General features: G+C 37.6%; 2 protein-coding genes across 5 annotated transcripts; both read left to right on the top strand.

The window, feature by feature from the left end:
• The first annotated feature begins 135 nt into the window (after positions 1-135).
• LOC122328789 (la-related protein 4) lies at positions 136-12,846 on the top strand. 3 transcript variants are annotated; one of them, XM_043224740.1, is made up of 17 exons: positions 136-738; positions 3,252-3,378; positions 4,298-4,429; positions 4,575-4,662; positions 4,783-4,919; positions 5,002-5,105; positions 5,189-5,299; positions 5,378-5,431; positions 5,512-5,724; positions 5,901-6,004; positions 6,723-6,764; positions 7,503-7,712; positions 8,034-8,085; positions 8,186-8,344; positions 8,426-8,547; positions 8,632-8,827; positions 9,585-12,846. In XM_043224740.1, exons 1-17 carry the CDS (start codon positions 625-627, stop codon positions 9,972-9,974), a joined length of 2,355 nt encoding a protein of 784 aa, XP_043080675.1. In that variant the 5' UTR covers positions 136-624; the 3' UTR covers positions 9,975-12,846. The 3 variants fall into 3 exon arrangements, with proteins under 3 accessions (XP_043080675.1, XP_043080674.1, XP_043080676.1); XM_043224739.1 differs by having other exon boundaries at positions 137-738; positions 8,423-8,547; XM_043224741.1 differs by lacking the exon at positions 6,723-6,764 and having other exon boundaries at positions 137-738; positions 8,423-8,547.
• A 1,027-nt stretch (positions 12,847-13,873) lies between these two features.
• asb8 (ankyrin repeat and SOCS box containing 8) lies at positions 13,874-18,326 on the top strand. 2 transcript variants are annotated; one of them, XM_043224743.1, is made up of 4 exons: positions 13,874-14,094; positions 15,423-15,607; positions 15,682-15,786; positions 16,612-18,326. In XM_043224743.1, the coding sequence occupies exons 2-4, from the start codon at positions 15,479-15,481 to the stop codon at positions 17,245-17,247; spliced, it is 870 nt and encodes a 289-aa protein (XP_043080678.1). In that variant the 5' UTR covers positions 13,874-14,094; positions 15,423-15,478; the 3' UTR covers positions 17,248-18,326. The 2 variants fall into 2 exon arrangements, with proteins under 2 accessions (XP_043080678.1, XP_043080677.1); XM_043224742.1 differs by having other exon boundaries at positions 13,875-14,180.
• Positions 18,327-18,782: the final 456 nt, after the last annotated feature.

Here is an 18,782-nt window from a genome sequence, read left to right as displayed (position 1 = left end):
TATGTGTATACACACAGACACACACATAGAGAGAAAGAGCTGAAAAGGAGTAAATGTAAACTCTTATTAGACTTAAACTTTTATTTTGGCAGGCAGCTCGTTGTCAGCCATTGCGCCAACCGGAAGCTGAGCAGATCAACTTCAGAGGGTATCAAGAGGTCGCTGAGGAGTGTGGGACGGTGGCGGACTGTGTTAATGTCTGCCTACTCATTGGTAAGGTGCGTGTCCCCTGTGTCCGCTTCGGTCGCCCGTTTAGGAATGCACCTTATGGCACTGGCGCTTGTGTAAATCGCGAGGAAGGCGCGTTAGGAGCGAACTCGCTATTTTCGGCGCTTGCGCTGTCATTTTCACCCGTCGGTTGACAAACGTCGGAGCCTGCGCCGTATTTGTCGATGCATCGATAGCTAGCCAGCTAGTTAGCAGGAGAACTAGCCCGTTCGGTGGCTAGCCAGCCAGCTCGCATTCTGAGCTTTCGTTACCAAGCGCCCAATAAGTTCAGGTTCTTCAACCGGACCGCCTACTGTGCGCGTACTGGTGTATTAGCTAACTACTCGATCAGCAAAAAGGGTGACCAGAGGGGGGCAGGGAGAGAACGACGGAGGCGCGGTGAGCCAGGAGCGGCCGATGAGTTCAGACCAGGGCGGAGAGCCGCAGCTGCAGGAGGAGGCTGAGCCGGGACCCAAACCCCGTGGGGAGGACGAGATCACACCCGGGACCGGGGGAGACTCAGGAGTCATGGTGAGTCGGGGCCTCTTCACCCCTCCCCAACAGGGCGATCGGTCTCTGGCCGTTGCCCTTCTTAAAAATAGGGTCAAAGGAAGTATGATCGCTCGCTATATAAGGCCATCGGTCGGTTCGCACAGCTCGCAAGCTCTGACATCACTTGAATTGCGAGCTGGCCATGTTGTCGAAGACGCTTCTTGTTGGCAATTGACAGGATGATTCATTAATCTCTTAGTTGGCCCGCGTACAAAAGCCATTTCTAATCTGCGGCTGAACTTTGCAGCATGTTTGCGGTTTTAAGATCGCTTTCTCTCACACACAGTCGACAGTTCACCTCATTTTTATTTCCTCCCTCTCATGTCGTTCAAAACACTAATGAGCAGAAACGACAGAATGACAGCGGGAGTCCCTGTTGGCTTCCACTAGAAAACGATGCAGTAAAAATGAATGGAGACGGAGGCTGTCAGTGTCTCTCTCTCATCCTACCTGATATATCTTATTATAGTTATAAAAGCACTTGTTTTCTGAGATCGACGTATCATGTTTCATTTCTGTATTGCAGAGTCTTTATATAGAGCTGTGTATGTGCAAAAAAATAGAAAGTCAAATTTCTATTTAAAATGTTTATTTATTGTTAAATAATATGATACCAATCTTCTGTAAATCTGTTAGGGTAACAATACAACCAATATTTTGTTTTGTACTGAATAAAGGAAGTTTTGACACGCCGTGGCAAAATGTGCATTTTTGGGTGAACTGGCCCTTTAAGGATGTCGAGCATGACAAGATTTAACCGGCTAAATTAGCCCATATGCTAGCGAAGATGCACATATGAGCATTTTGCTTGCTGGTTATGAATTGATTAAATCTTTGGCTTACAAATATTGTTTTTAGTCGACAAATTCAGCAGCACAACCCGCTGTAATTCGCCGGCATTCATTCAGCGGCCTGCTTTCATAAGCTTATTCACGCAGTCATATGACACACATGAGCTCCAGCGAAGTTAAAACCGAATAGAAGAGATGAACTCCAAATAATGTGTTTATTACACCGACTTTAGAATTTGATATCGTTTTCTGAGTAATCATTTGCAATGTTTGTTACAGTAAGCCGACGTTCTTCTCTTTTTAATATACCATTTCCTGCACTTTAGCTTGGGAGGACCCGTAGCAGCCGACTTTTTCAGGGAGTTAGTGACAATATGTCTGCTTTCGGCTTAAATCTTCAGGCTGACATCACTTTATCCTAGAGGGTCTTTTAGTGTTGTTTGTGTTCGAGGCTCATAAAGCATAACAGCTGTTTTTGATAGTTAATGTGGAGGATGAGGGTTAGGAAGCAGGTGGCTGTTCCCATTGGCGCCCCCGTGGCCTTGTGAAATGAGCAGGTACGAATTATTTTGGATGCAGTTTGTTGCCAAAATATTAAACCTGCAATAAATGTACACAGGGAAACCATTTATTTATTAATTTTTTTTTTTTTACATTACACCCGCTCAGTACCTTTCTTTTAAGTTTGCAGACCTTATATGCGTTTGAGCAGAAACGTGTACATTAGACTTTTGGGTACTCCTTTTTGATGGGAATAAGAGGATAGTCGTTTAAATGCTTATTTGTTTACCATAATTTGCATATTTTATGTCTTAAGTTTTAGGTTTTTGTAGTGTGTTAAAATAAAATGAAAATGTTTCCCATTTCTTCATGATGGTGTGTAGGGGGAAAAAAACATGCATGGAAGAAGAAACATACTTAATTGGCTAGTTTTTCTAAAATGTTGCTCAAAATGAATTATTTATTGAACTGTTGCATAAAAGCAAAATCATACTCGCCATAATGCTGTTGTATTGAGTCAGCGGTTAGCTTGAAATGTTGCTGTCAGATGAATTCAAACTGAAACGGTCAGTCTTTTTCTTTCTGGCTGCAAAAACTACAGGCAAAAAAGATTAAATCTCTGCTGTAGAGACTGCTGCTATCTTGACTGAGAGGCCTTGTGACCAATAATAAAATGGTAGCTTTGGCTGTTCATGTGTTGTAAACATGAGCCCATGTGATTCTGCTCACCTCGTGCTGCCTTTGTGTGTTAGTATTGACTGAAGGTGTTGACTGAGAATTTGAGTTCATTCTCCCACCAATACATACAGTTTGTTTTTATTTTAATTTCATATTAGTACTCTTGCTTGGTATCATAGAGAAATCCCAACACCACATTTTCTGTACTATGCTGTATTAATGTTCACTAATTAGGCTATTATCATTAAGCACCATCTTTCATGCCTGGTTAAACACTTAGCTTTCTCCATAGACATTTTGGCTTGCTTTTTAGGGCAGGTGAAGTGATCTCATCTGTCACTCAAGACATATAAACAAACCTTGGGTGTCATAGGAACGGTACAGGAAGTGTTTTGCATGACATGCCTGTTAAGAGAGACACGTGAGAATGGGGAGTGTTTAGATAACCATGCTTATACTATAAAATGTCTTTTGGAGACTTAAAGCTTAATGAATTCATAGCATTTCCTTCTGTTGTTCCAGGTCACTGCTAAAGGAGCTGGTCTGAACCCTAATGCCAAGGTGTGGCAGAAAATCCCTGCAACACAAAGTGAAGCTCCTGTGGATGGCACTGTGGCCTCCCCCTGGTCCCAGAACAATACTGCTGAAGGTAAAGGAAAAAATCTCTATTCCATGCAACTGATTTGTTTCATTCTACTGTTTAAATATTTGGGTGAATATGATTTTTTTGATGAACATTTTAAAGTCCCTTGTGCTCACCAAAGCGGTGTTTATGTAATGAAAAATGTTTCTATTTTAAAATGTAATTTATTCATGTGATGACAAAGCTGAATTTTCAGCATCCATTACTCCAGTCTTCAGTGTCACATTGTACTTCAGAAATCCTTGTAATATGCTGATTTGGTGCTCAAGAAACATTATTTACTCAAAATCTTTTATAAAATTATAAATCTCTTTACTGTCACTTGACCGATTTAATGCGTCCTTGAGTAAAAGTGTATTTTTAAAAAGCCTCATTTACTTTTTTCCCAATGTTGGGCCATACACATAGCCCGTTAAAATGCCACACTGCCAGGTTAAAATTATTTACAAAAATAAAATCCATCTAGCTGATTTTGAATTGATTATAAATCAGTGTGCTATGGAAAAGCCACTTAAGGAATGCATTGGATTTATATTTGCACTGTTCCTCTTTAAAGGGATTGTTCACCCAAATTGTCATTAGTTACTCATTCTCATGTCACTCCAAAAACGCAAGGCCTTCGTTCATCAAAGTAAGATATTTTTGATGAAATGCACTCCATATTTAGGGAGGTTTCGATCGTTTTTAAGGCTCAGAAAGAAACCAAGAACATTGAAGTAGTCCGTGTGACATCAGTGGTTGAACCGTGAATTTGCGAAGATACTTAAAGATAAGATAAAAAAAGATTTTATTCAACAATTCCTCCCCCTCTACCTGCCTTGTAGAGAGTACTATGACACACACACAATATATGATATAATTTCACTCAACATATTTATGATTTTAATTGTTTCTGTCATTTGTTTCTTTGTTTACAACTCTTCAGGTAAACAATACACGCCTGGCTTTTCCACTCCTGAGAACAACAGCACAACTGGTACTGTAGTAGGCGTGGTGAACGGTATGGACCCCCCTGACCAAAGCTTCTCAGTTTCTGAGCACACTACAGCAAGTAATGGTACGTGATGTTCATAATTTTGCAATATTATATTGTTAATGTGTACATGTTAATTAGATGAATCTCCTAAATCCTTCACTGCTAACTGTCGTTGGTCTTTGCAGTCACACGTTTACCTTTGTTTATGCTCTCTGTTTGCACACAGTGGAGTCCAAGCTCCCCGAGGAACAGCCTGTCTCCGAAGAGACTTTGCGTGAGTCTCTCAAAAAAGAATTGGAGTTCTGTTTCTCCAGGTAAGTGCAGCTGTGTAATGCGATGTAAGCTTTCAATTTAATGCAACTAAGTAAACAGCACTTTACGGCCATTCTCCTCCCATCAGCTGCGTTTATCGATGCTCTTCTTTCATTCCACAGGGAGAACTTATCCAAGGATCTTTACCTAATATCTCAAATGGACAGTGACCAGTTTGTCCCTATCTGGACTATTGCCAGCATGGAAGGAATTAAAGTCCTCACAACTGACACGGAACTCATCTTGGATGTCCTCAGATGTACGTGCCTGCATTTTGCGTCTATGATCCAGTTTTTTTTAATTCACACTGCAATAATTAATATTGTTCTGACTGCCTACAGCCTCTCCTATGGTCCAAGTTGATGAAAAAGGGGAAAAGGTGCGGCCAAATCACAAACGATGCATCATCATTCTGCGAGAAGTCCCTGAAACAACACCTGTTGAGGTGAGAAATATTATCAAGAAGTAGAAACTGTTGCTATCTAAAGATCCTCTTTTATTTATGTGTGCGTTTTTTGTTCTCGTCAGGAAGTGGAAGCCTTGTTTAAGAATGACAACTGTCCTAAGGTAATAAGCGTGGAGTTTGCACACAACAACAACTGGTACATTACATTCCAATCGGATACAGATGCTCAACAGGTATGAATTTCTGTTATTTAGAAAATAAACAAATTCCTTAACCTTGGATTTGAAATTAATTGGGTTTCCTCTATCCAGGCATACAAATATTTAAGGGAAGAAGTGAAAACATTTCAGGGAAAACCAATCATGGTAAGTTCGTTACAAAAAATATGCAGCGTTAAATTGGTGCGAGAGAGGTGTTCTATCTTTTTTGCATTTCCTGTTCTCAGGCCAGAATAAAAGCCATCAACACGTTCTTTGCGAAGAATGGTTACCTCAACCTGGACTGCAGTGTGTATCCTCAGCAATCTCACACTCAGTCCCAGTACAACTCCCCTCTCTTCATGCAGCCTGTTTACAGCCCCCCGCAGCAGTACCCACTCTACGGCATAGTACCTCCGACCTGGACGCCATCTCCAACTCCATACTTTGAGACTCCCCTCGTACGTATTTGTAGTCTGACTAGGGATGCACCTGAAAGTAATTATTGTTGTATATATATATATATATATATATATATATATATATATATATATATATATATATATATATATATATATATATATATATATATATATATATATATATATATATATATATTTATTTTAAATTTCCACAGGCACCTTTTCCCAACAGTGGTTTTGTCAATGGATTTAGCTCACCTGGACACTACAAAACTGGGTCAACTTCTCTCAACCTTAGCCGTCCCTTTAGCAGGAACCGGTAGGTCAAGTTGGTCTCTTCATTACATCACCGGTTTATTTTGAATTAACTGTATAGTTCTAACCTCATCATAGAGTGCAACAGGGTTCTGACAGTAAATTCATTTTCTCTGTGAAAGAATTGGGGTTAACTTATAAACCGTTAAAATATATAGCATTACAGTGAACTATAGTCAGTTGTATATGCTTATATTGAAGCTATTAGCCTGCATAATTTCAACTTTCTTTAATTTAAAAAAAAAAAAAAAAAAAAACATGTTTAGCAATGGATTTTCTGGTGAAAACTACATTACCCACAATTCTGCAATAAAGGTCTCCACCAATCAGAAAAATCAAAAGAACTCTTTAGGGCCCACCCACTCTCATGAAGCACTGTGAATAATATGATGATCTCAATACACTTTCAAACTACTTATATTAAATTCAATAAGTCTGTTTTAGTTTATTTACAATGTTTCTTGTGATTGTAGTTCTTTGCCCCCTACAACTGTACAGTGTTTTTACCTTTGTCTGTTAGAACTCACCAATGACAGATTTAAGGCTGCTGAAAAAAGTGTGTGGGAACTGTTGTACTCTATCATAAAGGGTGTCTGAAATCTGCCAATTTTTGTATTTGATACAAGTTAGAAAGTTTCATTCATGTACAAGCTTCTTTTGTGTAGTATAAGAATGTAGGCAGTTACAGTAGATCACTTGGATATTTTTTACTGTTCCCACAGTGTTCCACTCTATTCAAGAAAGAATGTAATAAATGCCTTCAGGTACAGCTTTATGAACTTCAAATATCAACAATCATCAATCCATTCTTATTTTTACTCTTCAGACAGCTAAAATACCAGCTCTGGTGTTTAGCTCTCTAGCTCAAAATTCTACTAACAAAATTAGTGGGGGAGGGTTATACAGTAGGAGAAAATAATCACTGCAATTATTACCATAATATTTTCGTTAACTAATTATTTTGTCTCTATTATATTGGCACTCAAATCATTACACTAACGGATTTTTATGTTGAGTGATCTACGTGAGCGGTGGTTGAACATTTCTGTATGATTTATTCATTTAATGAAACATTTAGGTTATGGGCTGTCAGAATTAATGTGAAAGATTAAATTTAGTGCTTACAATTTTTCTTTGAATTGCTTCAGATTTTAATTATCCAAAAAAAAAAAAAAAAAAAAAAAAGTGTTTTTTTTTTTTTTATTTACAGCCCTAATTTAAATGCCTGAAGTGAGTTTATGGCAAACAATATACCAGAGTATAGATATATGATATGATGCCAATGTAAGCTCACTGTCAGGAAATTACTGGTTATAACACCAGGATATTCCTGTTTGTCTCCATTTTCTTTTGGAGCAATTGCATGCTGCCCAAAAAAAAAAAAACCCATCATCTACATCCATACTTGTACAATTATTAGCAAAAAAAATGTATGAATGAACAGAGGACACTAACTTAGAAGTAAATCTCATGTGTTTTTCCTGTTTCTGCTTTTTGAGTAGGAACCATGTGAAGCCTCAGACGAGGTCTAATGATGGTCTGTCTTCCACTGTGTCTCCGGTGGCTCTTGTGGATGGTCTGTCTGGCCTGCACAGTCCCCAGCCTCCCTCCAGCGCCGGGCCAGTGCTCTCATCCACTGAGCTCAACTCATCCTTTCCGCACCTAGCTTCCAGTGATCCATCTGATGACAGTACCATGGCAGGACGTGGAAGGTTTGTCTTAATACTGAATGTCACCTATTGTAACAATGTAAATGCTTTTACTGTCACTTTGGATCAATTTAAAAGATTCTTGCTGAATAAAAGTATTTTTCTTAAAATTTTTTACTGACCCCAAACGTTTAAATGGTAGTATATAAATGATCAAAATAGTCATTAGTTGCTGCCCTCTTTTCTGGGTCCCATGTGACCTACAAAATGTAATCTTTTTATTTTAGCTTAGCCTTATGAACTAGCGCAATTATGGAGTGTTTCACCTCTTTAGAATGTCATTTTAATTTCAATTGAATTGTACGTTTTATTAATTTGTTTCAGGAGAACGACATACAGAGGCACTCGAAGGCGACGAGAGGATGATCGCACAACAGTAATGCATTTTATATTTTTAATTGTACTGCTGGTTACAGCTGAACCTTTTTTTTTTTTCATGGTTTCTTAATGGTTTTTGGTCTTGTTTGTTTCCACAGAGACCACTTCCCCTGTCTCAAGTGAAGGTACCGCCTCCCAAGTTTGACCTGGCAGCCTCCAACTTCCCTCCGCTGCCTGGCTGCTCTGCCAGTCCTCAGGGGGAGCCTGTGCTGGAGAACCGCCTCTCTGATGTCGTACGAGGCCTAAATAGGGAGAAGGTATGTTAAATTACAAGTTTTTACACCACTATGATTGTTACTGTTTTGCTCAGTGTTTGTCGTTTCATTTCTCTTCAGCAGCAGGATTCAAACAAAGAGTCCACTGCGAGTCCTGCGGGTCCAGCCTCAGAGGAGAGCGTCTCCAGGCCCACCCAGCCTGTAGCCAAGATGACTGCTCACGTCCCTGATCCTGTGACCTCCAGGTAAGCAACTGTTACAAACGACTGGCATTCTGAATCTGTTTTTTATTGGTGTCGGAGTTTTGCTACATGTTTTGTTTTTTGTAGCTCCCACCACCTGGAGAAAAAGCCAGAGAAGGTGGAGCCTCCGGTTTATAAAGAGACATCTGTGACCTCTGCCCCTGCTGCAGCCGTGCCACCCACCCCTGCCCCAACAGCACCTGGTCCAAAGCCTCAGGCCAGCTCGGCCACACCTGCAGCCACCCCCCAAACTAACACTGCCCCCTCCAGTACTCCTGCGCTGGTGAGTTATAGCTTCTCTCAGGCTGAAGGTTCCATTTAAAAAGGCCAAGTAGTCAATGATGTGAGTGTCTCTGGTCTTCCTGAAGATCTATAGACTCTGTGTTCAATGGGTTGTGGGGTTGAAACCTTATACTTTCCTAATTTTCTCTTTCCAATTGTTTAGAGTTTGTCCTTCAAATGAAATTTTTTTGTTTGTCTTTATGACTTGGATGATTAATGTTCCCTTATTCCCTGCCCTTTTTTCTATTTTTTAAATTTACAATACAGTGTGTATATTTCATGATATTATACACATTATATAAATATTGTCATATTATATAAATATTTTTTTGCATTAACCGCTAGGGTTGAATGTTAAGAGAAATTTAGTTGTAAATATGTAACTTTTGCTGTTGATGAATAAATGACATTTTATCATCATCATTATTATTATTATTATTATTTTATTTTTTTTTCTATAAATTATTTTTCTATATTTTTTTTTTTTTTTTTTTTTTTTTTTTTTTAGCCGACCACATGCCTTTTTCTGAATTAATTTACATATGGTTGGCATGGGAAAATATATGAACACCATCCACCTAACTCAAACCTAAAATGCACATAGGTTTAAGCCTCTTTTTAAGACATTTTCATAATACCACAGCTATTCAAAGGTCTGCAACCTATCTTTGAATATTTGGTTGAGATGTGTCTCCCAGTACTTAAAGGCTAGTGCAAATGGAGAAATCTCTTTCTAATTTGTTCGCTCTTATCCTCAGGAACCTCGCAAGCTCAGTTACGCTGAAGTATGTCAGCGACCACCTAAGGATCCCCCTCCTCCAGCATCAACTTCCAGCCCCAACAATGCAAGCGCGCAGCCTCTGAGAGAGCTGCGTGTCAACAAGGTGGAGGAGCAGCAGCCCTCCAGCCCTGCAAACAAACAGGAGCGGCCTCAGGAAACGGGGGGAAACTGCAAGGCCAGGGAGGGCCGACCGGCTCGTGACTCCCAGGGCTTTTCTCGCAGCAACGGACCCCCCAGAAACAGTGCCGGGGGGTTCAAGCTACGGGAACAGCAGAGACGCCCTCCTTTTGGCCATCGCGGTTCCCCCCAGGGAGGTTCCAGACACACTGGAAAAGAGCAGAACATCCCCCCCATGTCGCCAAAGTAAAGACTCTAAACAGAAATCCTTAATGTATGAATATTTACACACGCATATATATAAGATATATATGTAAATATATATATATATAATGAATATATATATATATATATATATATATATATATATATATATATATATATATATATATATATATATATATATATAAAAGAGATGAAATATGATATAAAATTCAAAATTTAAAATGGTATTCACCTCTCCTGCCTGGAGCACTTCCAGAGGAAAAGTCTCATGAAGTGACAATGCACAGACTGGGGTATCCAGGCAAAACGGGCATCAGAAATTGGAAGCAGTTGTTGCTTGCTGAAGGACGCCATCGACTAGGAAAGAAACAAACAAAAAAACTTTATGCTTCTAACTTGACAATGTCCCTTCAGAATGTAAATCCATGTGAGTTTTTTTTTTTTTTTTTCTTGAAAGGAAGGTGGCCTCTCTTAGCTTGCTGGAGGGGGAAATGGGTGGTCTGATGGCCCTAGTGGGTGTCTGCAAAGAGCATATGCACTAAGAAAAGGAACATGCATAAACGATGTCATGTACCTATACAAAGATATCACTTTGACATGCAATGATTCATCTTTTTCTTTTCTTTTGTTTTCGGTTGCTTCGTTCGCAATCACAGGACACTGGGGGCTCGCTCGACACCCGGGGTGGTTTGACCGTGTAAATGACATTTTGTGTGGAAGGATGCGGTTTGCTTTAGAGTCGATTCATCTGGGATTTAGATCCTGTGTAGAATACGCCATGCGTGCTTGAGTGAATAATTTTGCAAGTATCTTTAGGGCTGACAGTGCGATTTTTTTGGTCTGGAGTTTTGCATTAGTTTGCGTGACATACTGTAGCTCGTGATTAATTCTGGAACGGGCGTTCGGATTTACTTACGATCAACTTTGGAGCCTTGTTAATGATTAATTTTATATATATATATATATATATATATATATATATATATATATATATATATATATATATATATATATATATATATATATATATATAAACCTACTGTCACTTCATGAAGTCAAAGCCTGCCAATTATGATGCTGTTATGTCACTGATTTGCTGATGGGTGATTTTGTTTCTTTTTAATTTTATGTGTGATTTGTCATTTTGTTTTTGTAGCTAGTTTGAGTAACCAACAGCCTGTGAATGATAACTCTAACAGTCAGGTACATAGGCACTCATGAACTTTGTGTCATCTCAGATTTGTCTTTTTTTTGTTTTTGTGCATTCTTCTTCCTGGACTGCTCACATGTCTGCTCAAATATCCTGATAATCAGTCAGGCTTTTGACTATGTTTACAACAAGGTGGTGGTGGATTGGAATAATGCAAGATGGATTCAGAATAATGTTCGTTATGTGGATTGCTTCCCTATTTAGAGGGTTTCTTTTAGTCATAATCAGTACATCCAGAGTCGGTTTTATTGTATGGAGCAGTTGGTCATCATGATGATATAGGTCAAGCTGGTCTGAAGTTTAGTGTCTATCCATTACATTTAAATGAAAGAAATATGGTCACCGCTGTTATATCTAAATCAAGGCACATTAAGCTCATCTTTGTGTAGAAGAAATCCTGAATTTGCTCAGCTTTTGGTCATTTTGAAAACCAAAACCGACAGTGCTGGTCTCTTTCAAAGTTATTTTTATGATGATTTATGTGCTAATCTAATGCCCAGAGTGGGTTATCTGGCTCTGGGTGACGTTTCATCTCATTCCTGTCATTTACAGCTTTTTCGGGCTGTAACTTCCAATTCGGCAAAGCTTAAAAGGCACGGTCATTTCCTGCAGTTTTATTGTTTGAAGATGAAGTTGAAAGGAGAATTGAATGTTTATGCTCGGTAGCCCCTGAATGTGTCCTCCATGAATTGTAATACAAAGCCCTTATTTAAACTAATACATTTCTTCCTCCCTAAATAGAGCATTTTGACTGTTGGTTAAATGGCAATATCTGCGCAAAATCCTCTTGTTATGATTGCTGCAAAGTTTCATATAGCTTTGCCATGGTAATGAGTGTGTCGTCAGTGCTGTGCCAATGCCAGCATGTGTGTTTTTTGTTGTTTTTTTTTTTTTTTTTTTTTTTTTTTTTTTTTTTTTTTTTTTTTTGGAAAGGGTGGCATGTGTTTGGGTAATTAGAAATTGACAGTTGCTTTGGTAGATGGTACCTGATAGTGACTGTGAGGAATATGAATAGCAGGGATGGGTTCACTACAAAAAAAAAGGTTGCTGTGGTGAATTGGTGCTGTTATTTGAACGTTTAATCAGGAGGATACAGTATTGCTGTTCAATTCATTGTAAAGTATTGCTTTTAAAAAAATATATTTTTAATTTATTTTAATTCTGCTGTCCAACCCCCATGCAACCCCTGTCCCTTGTAAGTTTGTTATCATGACTGTACAAAAAGACATTGGGAGAGAATCACAGATTTAACACATTTGTATTTTTTTTTTTTCCAGCAGAAAAAATACTTGAGGCATTTACTAGAGGCTTAGTAATGCGGTAAATAACAAATCACTGGGGCTTTTTTTTTTTTTTTTTTTTCCTTTGTTTTCATTAATGAATATGAGCAGCTAGTGGTTTAGGATAATGAAATGCACTAACTTGTTAAAAAAAAAAATCTTACTATGTAATGTGAAATTATACTAGGAGCATAAGGTAATGATATTGATGTTGACAGGCTTGCAGAAATCTACAGAAAATAGCAAATTTCTCTTTAATGTATGGGTTATTATTACTGTTAATTGATTTAGGGGTTGGTGTGGCAAAGGGAAGAATTATATAACAATGGATTGAAGTGAGACACTAAATTCTAGCTGTCTGCATAAAATGTCACAAAAAGAAAATAAATTATTTTGTTTTGGCCTTACCCTTGACTGGTTTGTTTGCTGTATCGTTTCTAATTTGTTGTCGAACTGTTTTTGTTGCCTTTTGTCTGGTTAAGAAGAAATTTATAGAGATTTAATCAATACAAAAACGTATATTATAGATCATCGATCACTTGTTTTACCAAAGGGGCTTTTACTTAGTCATTTTAATTCAACTTATATAAAATATAGTAAATTAAAGAGCAACTTTGTAGTATTTTCCTGACATTTACTGTACACTACTATTCAAAAGTTTGCTGTTGATAGGATATTCTTTGAAAGTCTTGTATGCTTACAAAGACTGCATTTATCTGAATATAAATACAGTAATATTTCTTAATATTATGAGAAGTTAAAATAATTTGCATTTTAGTGTGTTGTAAATTTATTTCAATGATGGCGAAGCTGAGTTTCCAGCAGCTGTCACACCTGTCTTGTCACATGATCCTTCAGAAATAATTCTAATACGCTGATTTGGTTTATATCTTTTTTTCTGAATTTCCTTTTATCAGTGTTATGCAGTTGTGCTGCCTAATGTTTTTGTGGAAACCATAATACTTTCTTTTTCTTCAGGATTTTTAGAATAAAAGGTTAAATCCACATTATTTGAAATATTTTTGTAACGGTGCAAGTTTGTCACTTTTCAACTTAATGCATCCTTGTTGAATAAAATGCTGTTTATTTGTTTGCTTTTTTTATAAAAATGATTGACTTCGGTTTTGAACGGTAATGGTCATGAAAGCTATACTGTGCATTCTGTTATCATGCACAAAAATGTGAACGTGATATAAATCTCTAATAACTAATTTCTGTTTATCTAATGAAACGAATTTCACCGCTATTCAGGAGCGTGCATTTTAATAAACATTGCTCTAATGCAACTGGATTTCTAGATACGGTCATCCCAAAACCCATTAAAAACACAACTAACAGAGCAACAATCAATAGAGGGTACTTGAGTGTCATTCACTCAGGGGCCCCTCAGCACGGGGCCCTTCGCGTCTATATTTGGCAGGAACAGCACGGAATGTGAAGAATGGCCTCTCGCACATACAGACGCGCTTAACTAATTTTAGTCGTATTTCTTTGCGCGTTTCCACGCTACAAACGTGCTTCGCCAATGAAAACAGACGGATAAATGGCGTTTTCGACTGTTTGTCACTTCCTCTCCTGACGTCACAGTGTTTGTGTTGAGCGCTGACACACTGGCAGATTAGCTACGAACCTGCAGCTGTTTTCATTTCCTGCAGGTACCGTTTTAACACTTAAACGTCTTCGATTGCATTGCGAGTTGTCTTTGTTTTACTCGAGCGCTTGCGGCTGAGAAGATCCAGAGGTAAGAACGTATGTAATTTCACCTCCTGGCTGCCGAAACTAGCTACTAACGGCTAACGTTAGTTCACTCCGGTAGGGCACATACCGAAAGCGGTAATAAACATAAACGCGACCCTGCCTTTTCAGAAAACATTTCATTTGTATAGAGCCAGGTATCTCTGTTGACTGGCACTGTGAAGCTGTCATGGTTTAGACTGTATTCGTTTGTTAAAGCTTGCGTTTCTTTGCTAGCGGATCTGTCATACGACCTTTTGTTGACAGGATGACAACTAGACGAGACAAACAGCAAACAGCCCCTTTGCTTCATTTATCTGCTTGACTATGTCGACATGACATGCTTTAATCCTTCTGTATAAGACAGGTCCGTGTGTGTCAGACACCTGCTACACAAATAGAATAACTATATTTTGTTAAATAATATGTGTGCAGCGTGATATAACCCAGTAGGGTTTTACCTAGACCTAGATGGATGAACGAAATTTGTCAAATTGAGTGAAAAAATGTTTCGAAAAGATACATTATTAACTCTTATTTCTAATATAAATATGCATTATATATATGTATGTGTGTGTGATATATATATATATATATCTCTCTCTATATATATATAATCTCAACAACAGACAAGTAAAACTTCTACTTTTTATTTATCTTATTTGTTTTATATTCATTTAAAGGCAAATTAATATAAAAAAAAGTTACATTTTGATGAGAAGCTAAGCATTTATTTATTATGTATTGTTTCTAAGGTATTTAATGTTTATTATATCTATAAATAAATATGTATCAATTTATCTTTTAATTTTAATATTTGCCATGTTATAAAATAAAGTTAATAATGACATATAAATATGTACTTGTATTATTCTTTAAACAGTTACAATTTGATTGATAACACTTTATTTTAAGGTGTCTTTGTTACACATATTACATGTACTTACTATTATAATAACAATTAATTATGCATAATTACAAACCCAAAAATACAAATCCTAACCCTAACTGTATAGTAAATACATTTAGTTAATTAATTAATTTTACTCAGCACTTAAATGTATAATTACACTGTAACAAGTAAAGTAAACTCTGTTATTAAATAAATAGTAAATGTGGCCGTAAGCATATCCACACTGACATAAACCAGTAAAAACATTGAATGATTCCTAATGTAAATATATTACTTGCTCTATCAACCTTTATTCTCTTGTTAATCAATTTTCTCCTATTTTTCTCGCCGTGACAGCCATCTCATTTTGGTGCGCCGTCACCCGGTTTGGGTGAAATGTCCTTTAGTTCCACATGAGCTCTACTATGTGGTACATCATGCAGAGTATTCAGAGCAAATACTCATTGTCGGAAAGGCTCATTCGAACCATAGCTGCCATTCGCTCCTTCCCACATGATAATGTGGAAGATCTCATACGCAGGGTGAGTTGTGTTACCAAAGCCTCAGAAAGCATTTCACGCATTGCGTTCTGAATGAAAATGTGCTGCTTTCACAGGGAGCAGATGTGAACCGGATGCATGGCACGCTGAAGCCCCTGCACTGCGCCTGTATGGTGGCTGATGCCGACTGCGTCGAGCTTTTGCTGGAGAAAGGTGCCGAGGTACACCGTAACAACAGTCATTCTTTATGAGGTTCCTTAATTCAGTGTTTTGGCAGTTTAAAAGTAAAGCGTGCAATTTTGGTGGAGAAGTTGTAGAAGTAAGTGATTAAAGCTATTTTCAAATGTAGTTTATAACACATCAAGTTATGTTTTTTTTCTTACATTTTGAATACTTGTGAGAGGAATACACACCTTAATGTTTATTTTCCAAAAAAGTTATTAAATATGTAAGGTAATTGCTTATTTAAATTATTATGTTTTGGGGGAGCACTGGATGATATTTTGAAACTTAATAATTTTGTTTGTTGGTTTGAGCACATGACTTCGATTTGGTAGACAAAAGTTTTTTAATATTATTGAGAAATGAGAATGTTTCATTAAAATGTACGTACATTACCATTCAAACTTTCTGCAAAGATGCATTAAATAGACATTAAAAATGTTACAAAAGGTTTATATTTCAAATAAATGTTGTTGATGTGAACTTTCTATTCATCGAAGTATCCCGAAAAAAAATTCAATTAAAAAAATTCAACATTGATAAATAAGTAATGGTTGCTGAATAACTGCTGAAAATATTTTTTTTTTCATGACAGAAATAAACAACATTTAAATATCTGTTCAAATAGAAAGTATGTTTAAATTGAAATAATTATAACATTTAAATAGTAAATAGAAATAATTAAGTACTGTCTTTACTGTATTTTTGATCAAATATATTTTTAAATATATTTTTTAAAATTTAATAATGTTTTTATTTATTTTTTCTTCATTATAGTATCAGGAATAATTATTCTCCTTTTAATATTTAAAACTCTCACACAGGTAAATGCCTTGGATGGCTACAACCGCACTGCTCTGCATTACGCAGCGGAGAAGGACGAGGGTTGTGTGGAGCTGCTTCTAGAATACGGGGCCCAGCCGAATGCTCTAGACGGCAACAAGGATACCCCACTGCACTGGGCCGCCTTCAAAGATAACCCCGAGTGCGTACGAGCCCTGTTAGAGAGCGGCGCATGCCCGAATGTCCGCGACTACAATAACGACACACCCCTCAGTTGGGCGGCCATGAAGGGCAACCTGGAGAGTGTGCGCGTGCTGCTGGAGTACGGAGCTCAAGTCCACGTCACCAACCTAAAGGGCCAGACGCCCATCTCGCGGCTGGTGGCGCTGCTGGCTCGGGGCCTGGGCACGGAACAGGAGGAAGAGTGCCTGGAGCTGCTCTGCCGCGCCGCGGGGAGGTTCGAGATCCGCAGGGCCGACGGCTCTTTACCACGTGAGCTCAGTAAAGATCCTCAGTTACTGGCTCGACTCACTAGCCTCGTAGCCCAGCCGCCCTCGTTGCGGGCCTTGGCGCGCTGCGCCGTTCGTAACAGCCTGGGAGTTCAGTTCCTCCCAACTGCAGTGAAACAGCTCCCGCTTCCAGAGTCAGTGAAAGAATACGTGCTCCTCAGAGACTGAGCGAGAAGACTGTGCTTAATGTCGGACGTGGAGGAGGTAGATGTCTTCTGTGTACGTGAACGTGATTGTAATCAGACTGCAATCTGAAGTGTGTCTGTCCATATACAGTGGGTGAAGAAGTGAGGACGTTTCATGTTTCTTTTGTTGCTATAATGCCATCAAAAACAAATTCAGACTCGGGCTACAGTATGATTGTCTGCTTGAGTGCGGAAAAATATTGATCTGGGAGGAAGGAAACCCATAATAACAATGTCCGAAACACTCTTGATTGCGAAAACATGAAAATAATTTAAAAATATTATTTACCAGTAAATCCTATGTACACACAAATAACACTTTAACAGCACTTATAAGTTATAGTTCTATATTACATTTGTTTCTTAAATTTGAAGTTTTCAATTTTTATTATGCAGTAATATTTTTTTAAGACAGCTAAAACCTTTACGTTTTAAAGTCAAATAAATATTAACATGTTTGTTGAATCATTTTAAGAGGCTTCTCAGTTATCAAAAATAATCTAGGAAATGTGGGTGATTTTTTTTTTTTTTTTTTTTTTTCAAAATAGTGCATTTGCCTCAAAGTAACCTTGTTTTACATTTGTCTACTATTGAGACAGAGAAATATAGGAACACTTCATTGGATTTCAAAACTATATCTATTTCTGTCCATCTATCACATTTGTCATGAATATTTATCTTAAAAACGACCTGGTTTGGAGTCTTAGATTGTATTACTTATTTTGGTGCTGATGATTGCAGAAAATGAGCTGTATTTACGTTTGAGAAGAAAACATTAACAAGCATATTCGGTGTCAGTTATGAGAATGTCCTTTTTTTTTTTTTTCTTCTTTTTTTTTTTTTTTTTAGCTTTGCAGTGTCATGCAAGCATGATCATTCCAAAAGCTGGCAGACCATGAATGGGATGTCTCAATGAATTCGTGTCATCTTGTGAACCCTCACAGATATTTTGCAGCTCTGTTTTCATTTCACTGTTGTTATATTGCTTGATTAAAAAGTATGTAGTGCTCACATCTAGTTTTATGCATGCAGACTAACCAGTAAAGGCCTCCATGCATTGTTGAAGTGCATTAATGCAGTTTTTTTTTCCTTCAAATCAATTGAACGTGAACGTGACTCTGAACACATCTTTCTCCATGACACGAAACTTTAGATGAGCTCTCGGTGTATAATTTTAACCAGTAGAGGGTGCTGGAGTATAAAAAAAATCAGCTAAAGCTACAGAATTTTGCCAATTGCCTTGTAAAATAATAAAAAACGTGTTCTACATTTTCTTGGAAAAAACTCCACACTGTTAAATATCACATGTTCAGGAAAAGGTAAAACCTATATTTACTTATAATAGCTAAATAAACACGTCGTGCATCCGCTGGTATACTATTTTATATTAATTAGCAAAATGTATTAACATTTTCTGTCTGATGCTAAGATTTTAAAAGCCTGCGTTAAAGCCCTGGTTTTGTTTTCTTAACAGGAAAATGTAATAGCTAGAAAGAAGCATACTTTAATTGTACATTT

This window comes from Puntigrus tetrazona, chromosome 23 (assembly GCF_018831695.1).
Source record: "Puntigrus tetrazona isolate hp1 chromosome 23, ASM1883169v1, whole genome shotgun sequence".
Classification (NCBI taxonomy): Eukaryota; Metazoa; Chordata; class Actinopteri; order Cypriniformes; family Cyprinidae; genus Puntigrus; species Puntigrus tetrazona.
Note: the sequence above shows the minus strand (reverse complement) of the source record. Positions and strands in the feature narration are given on the sequence as shown.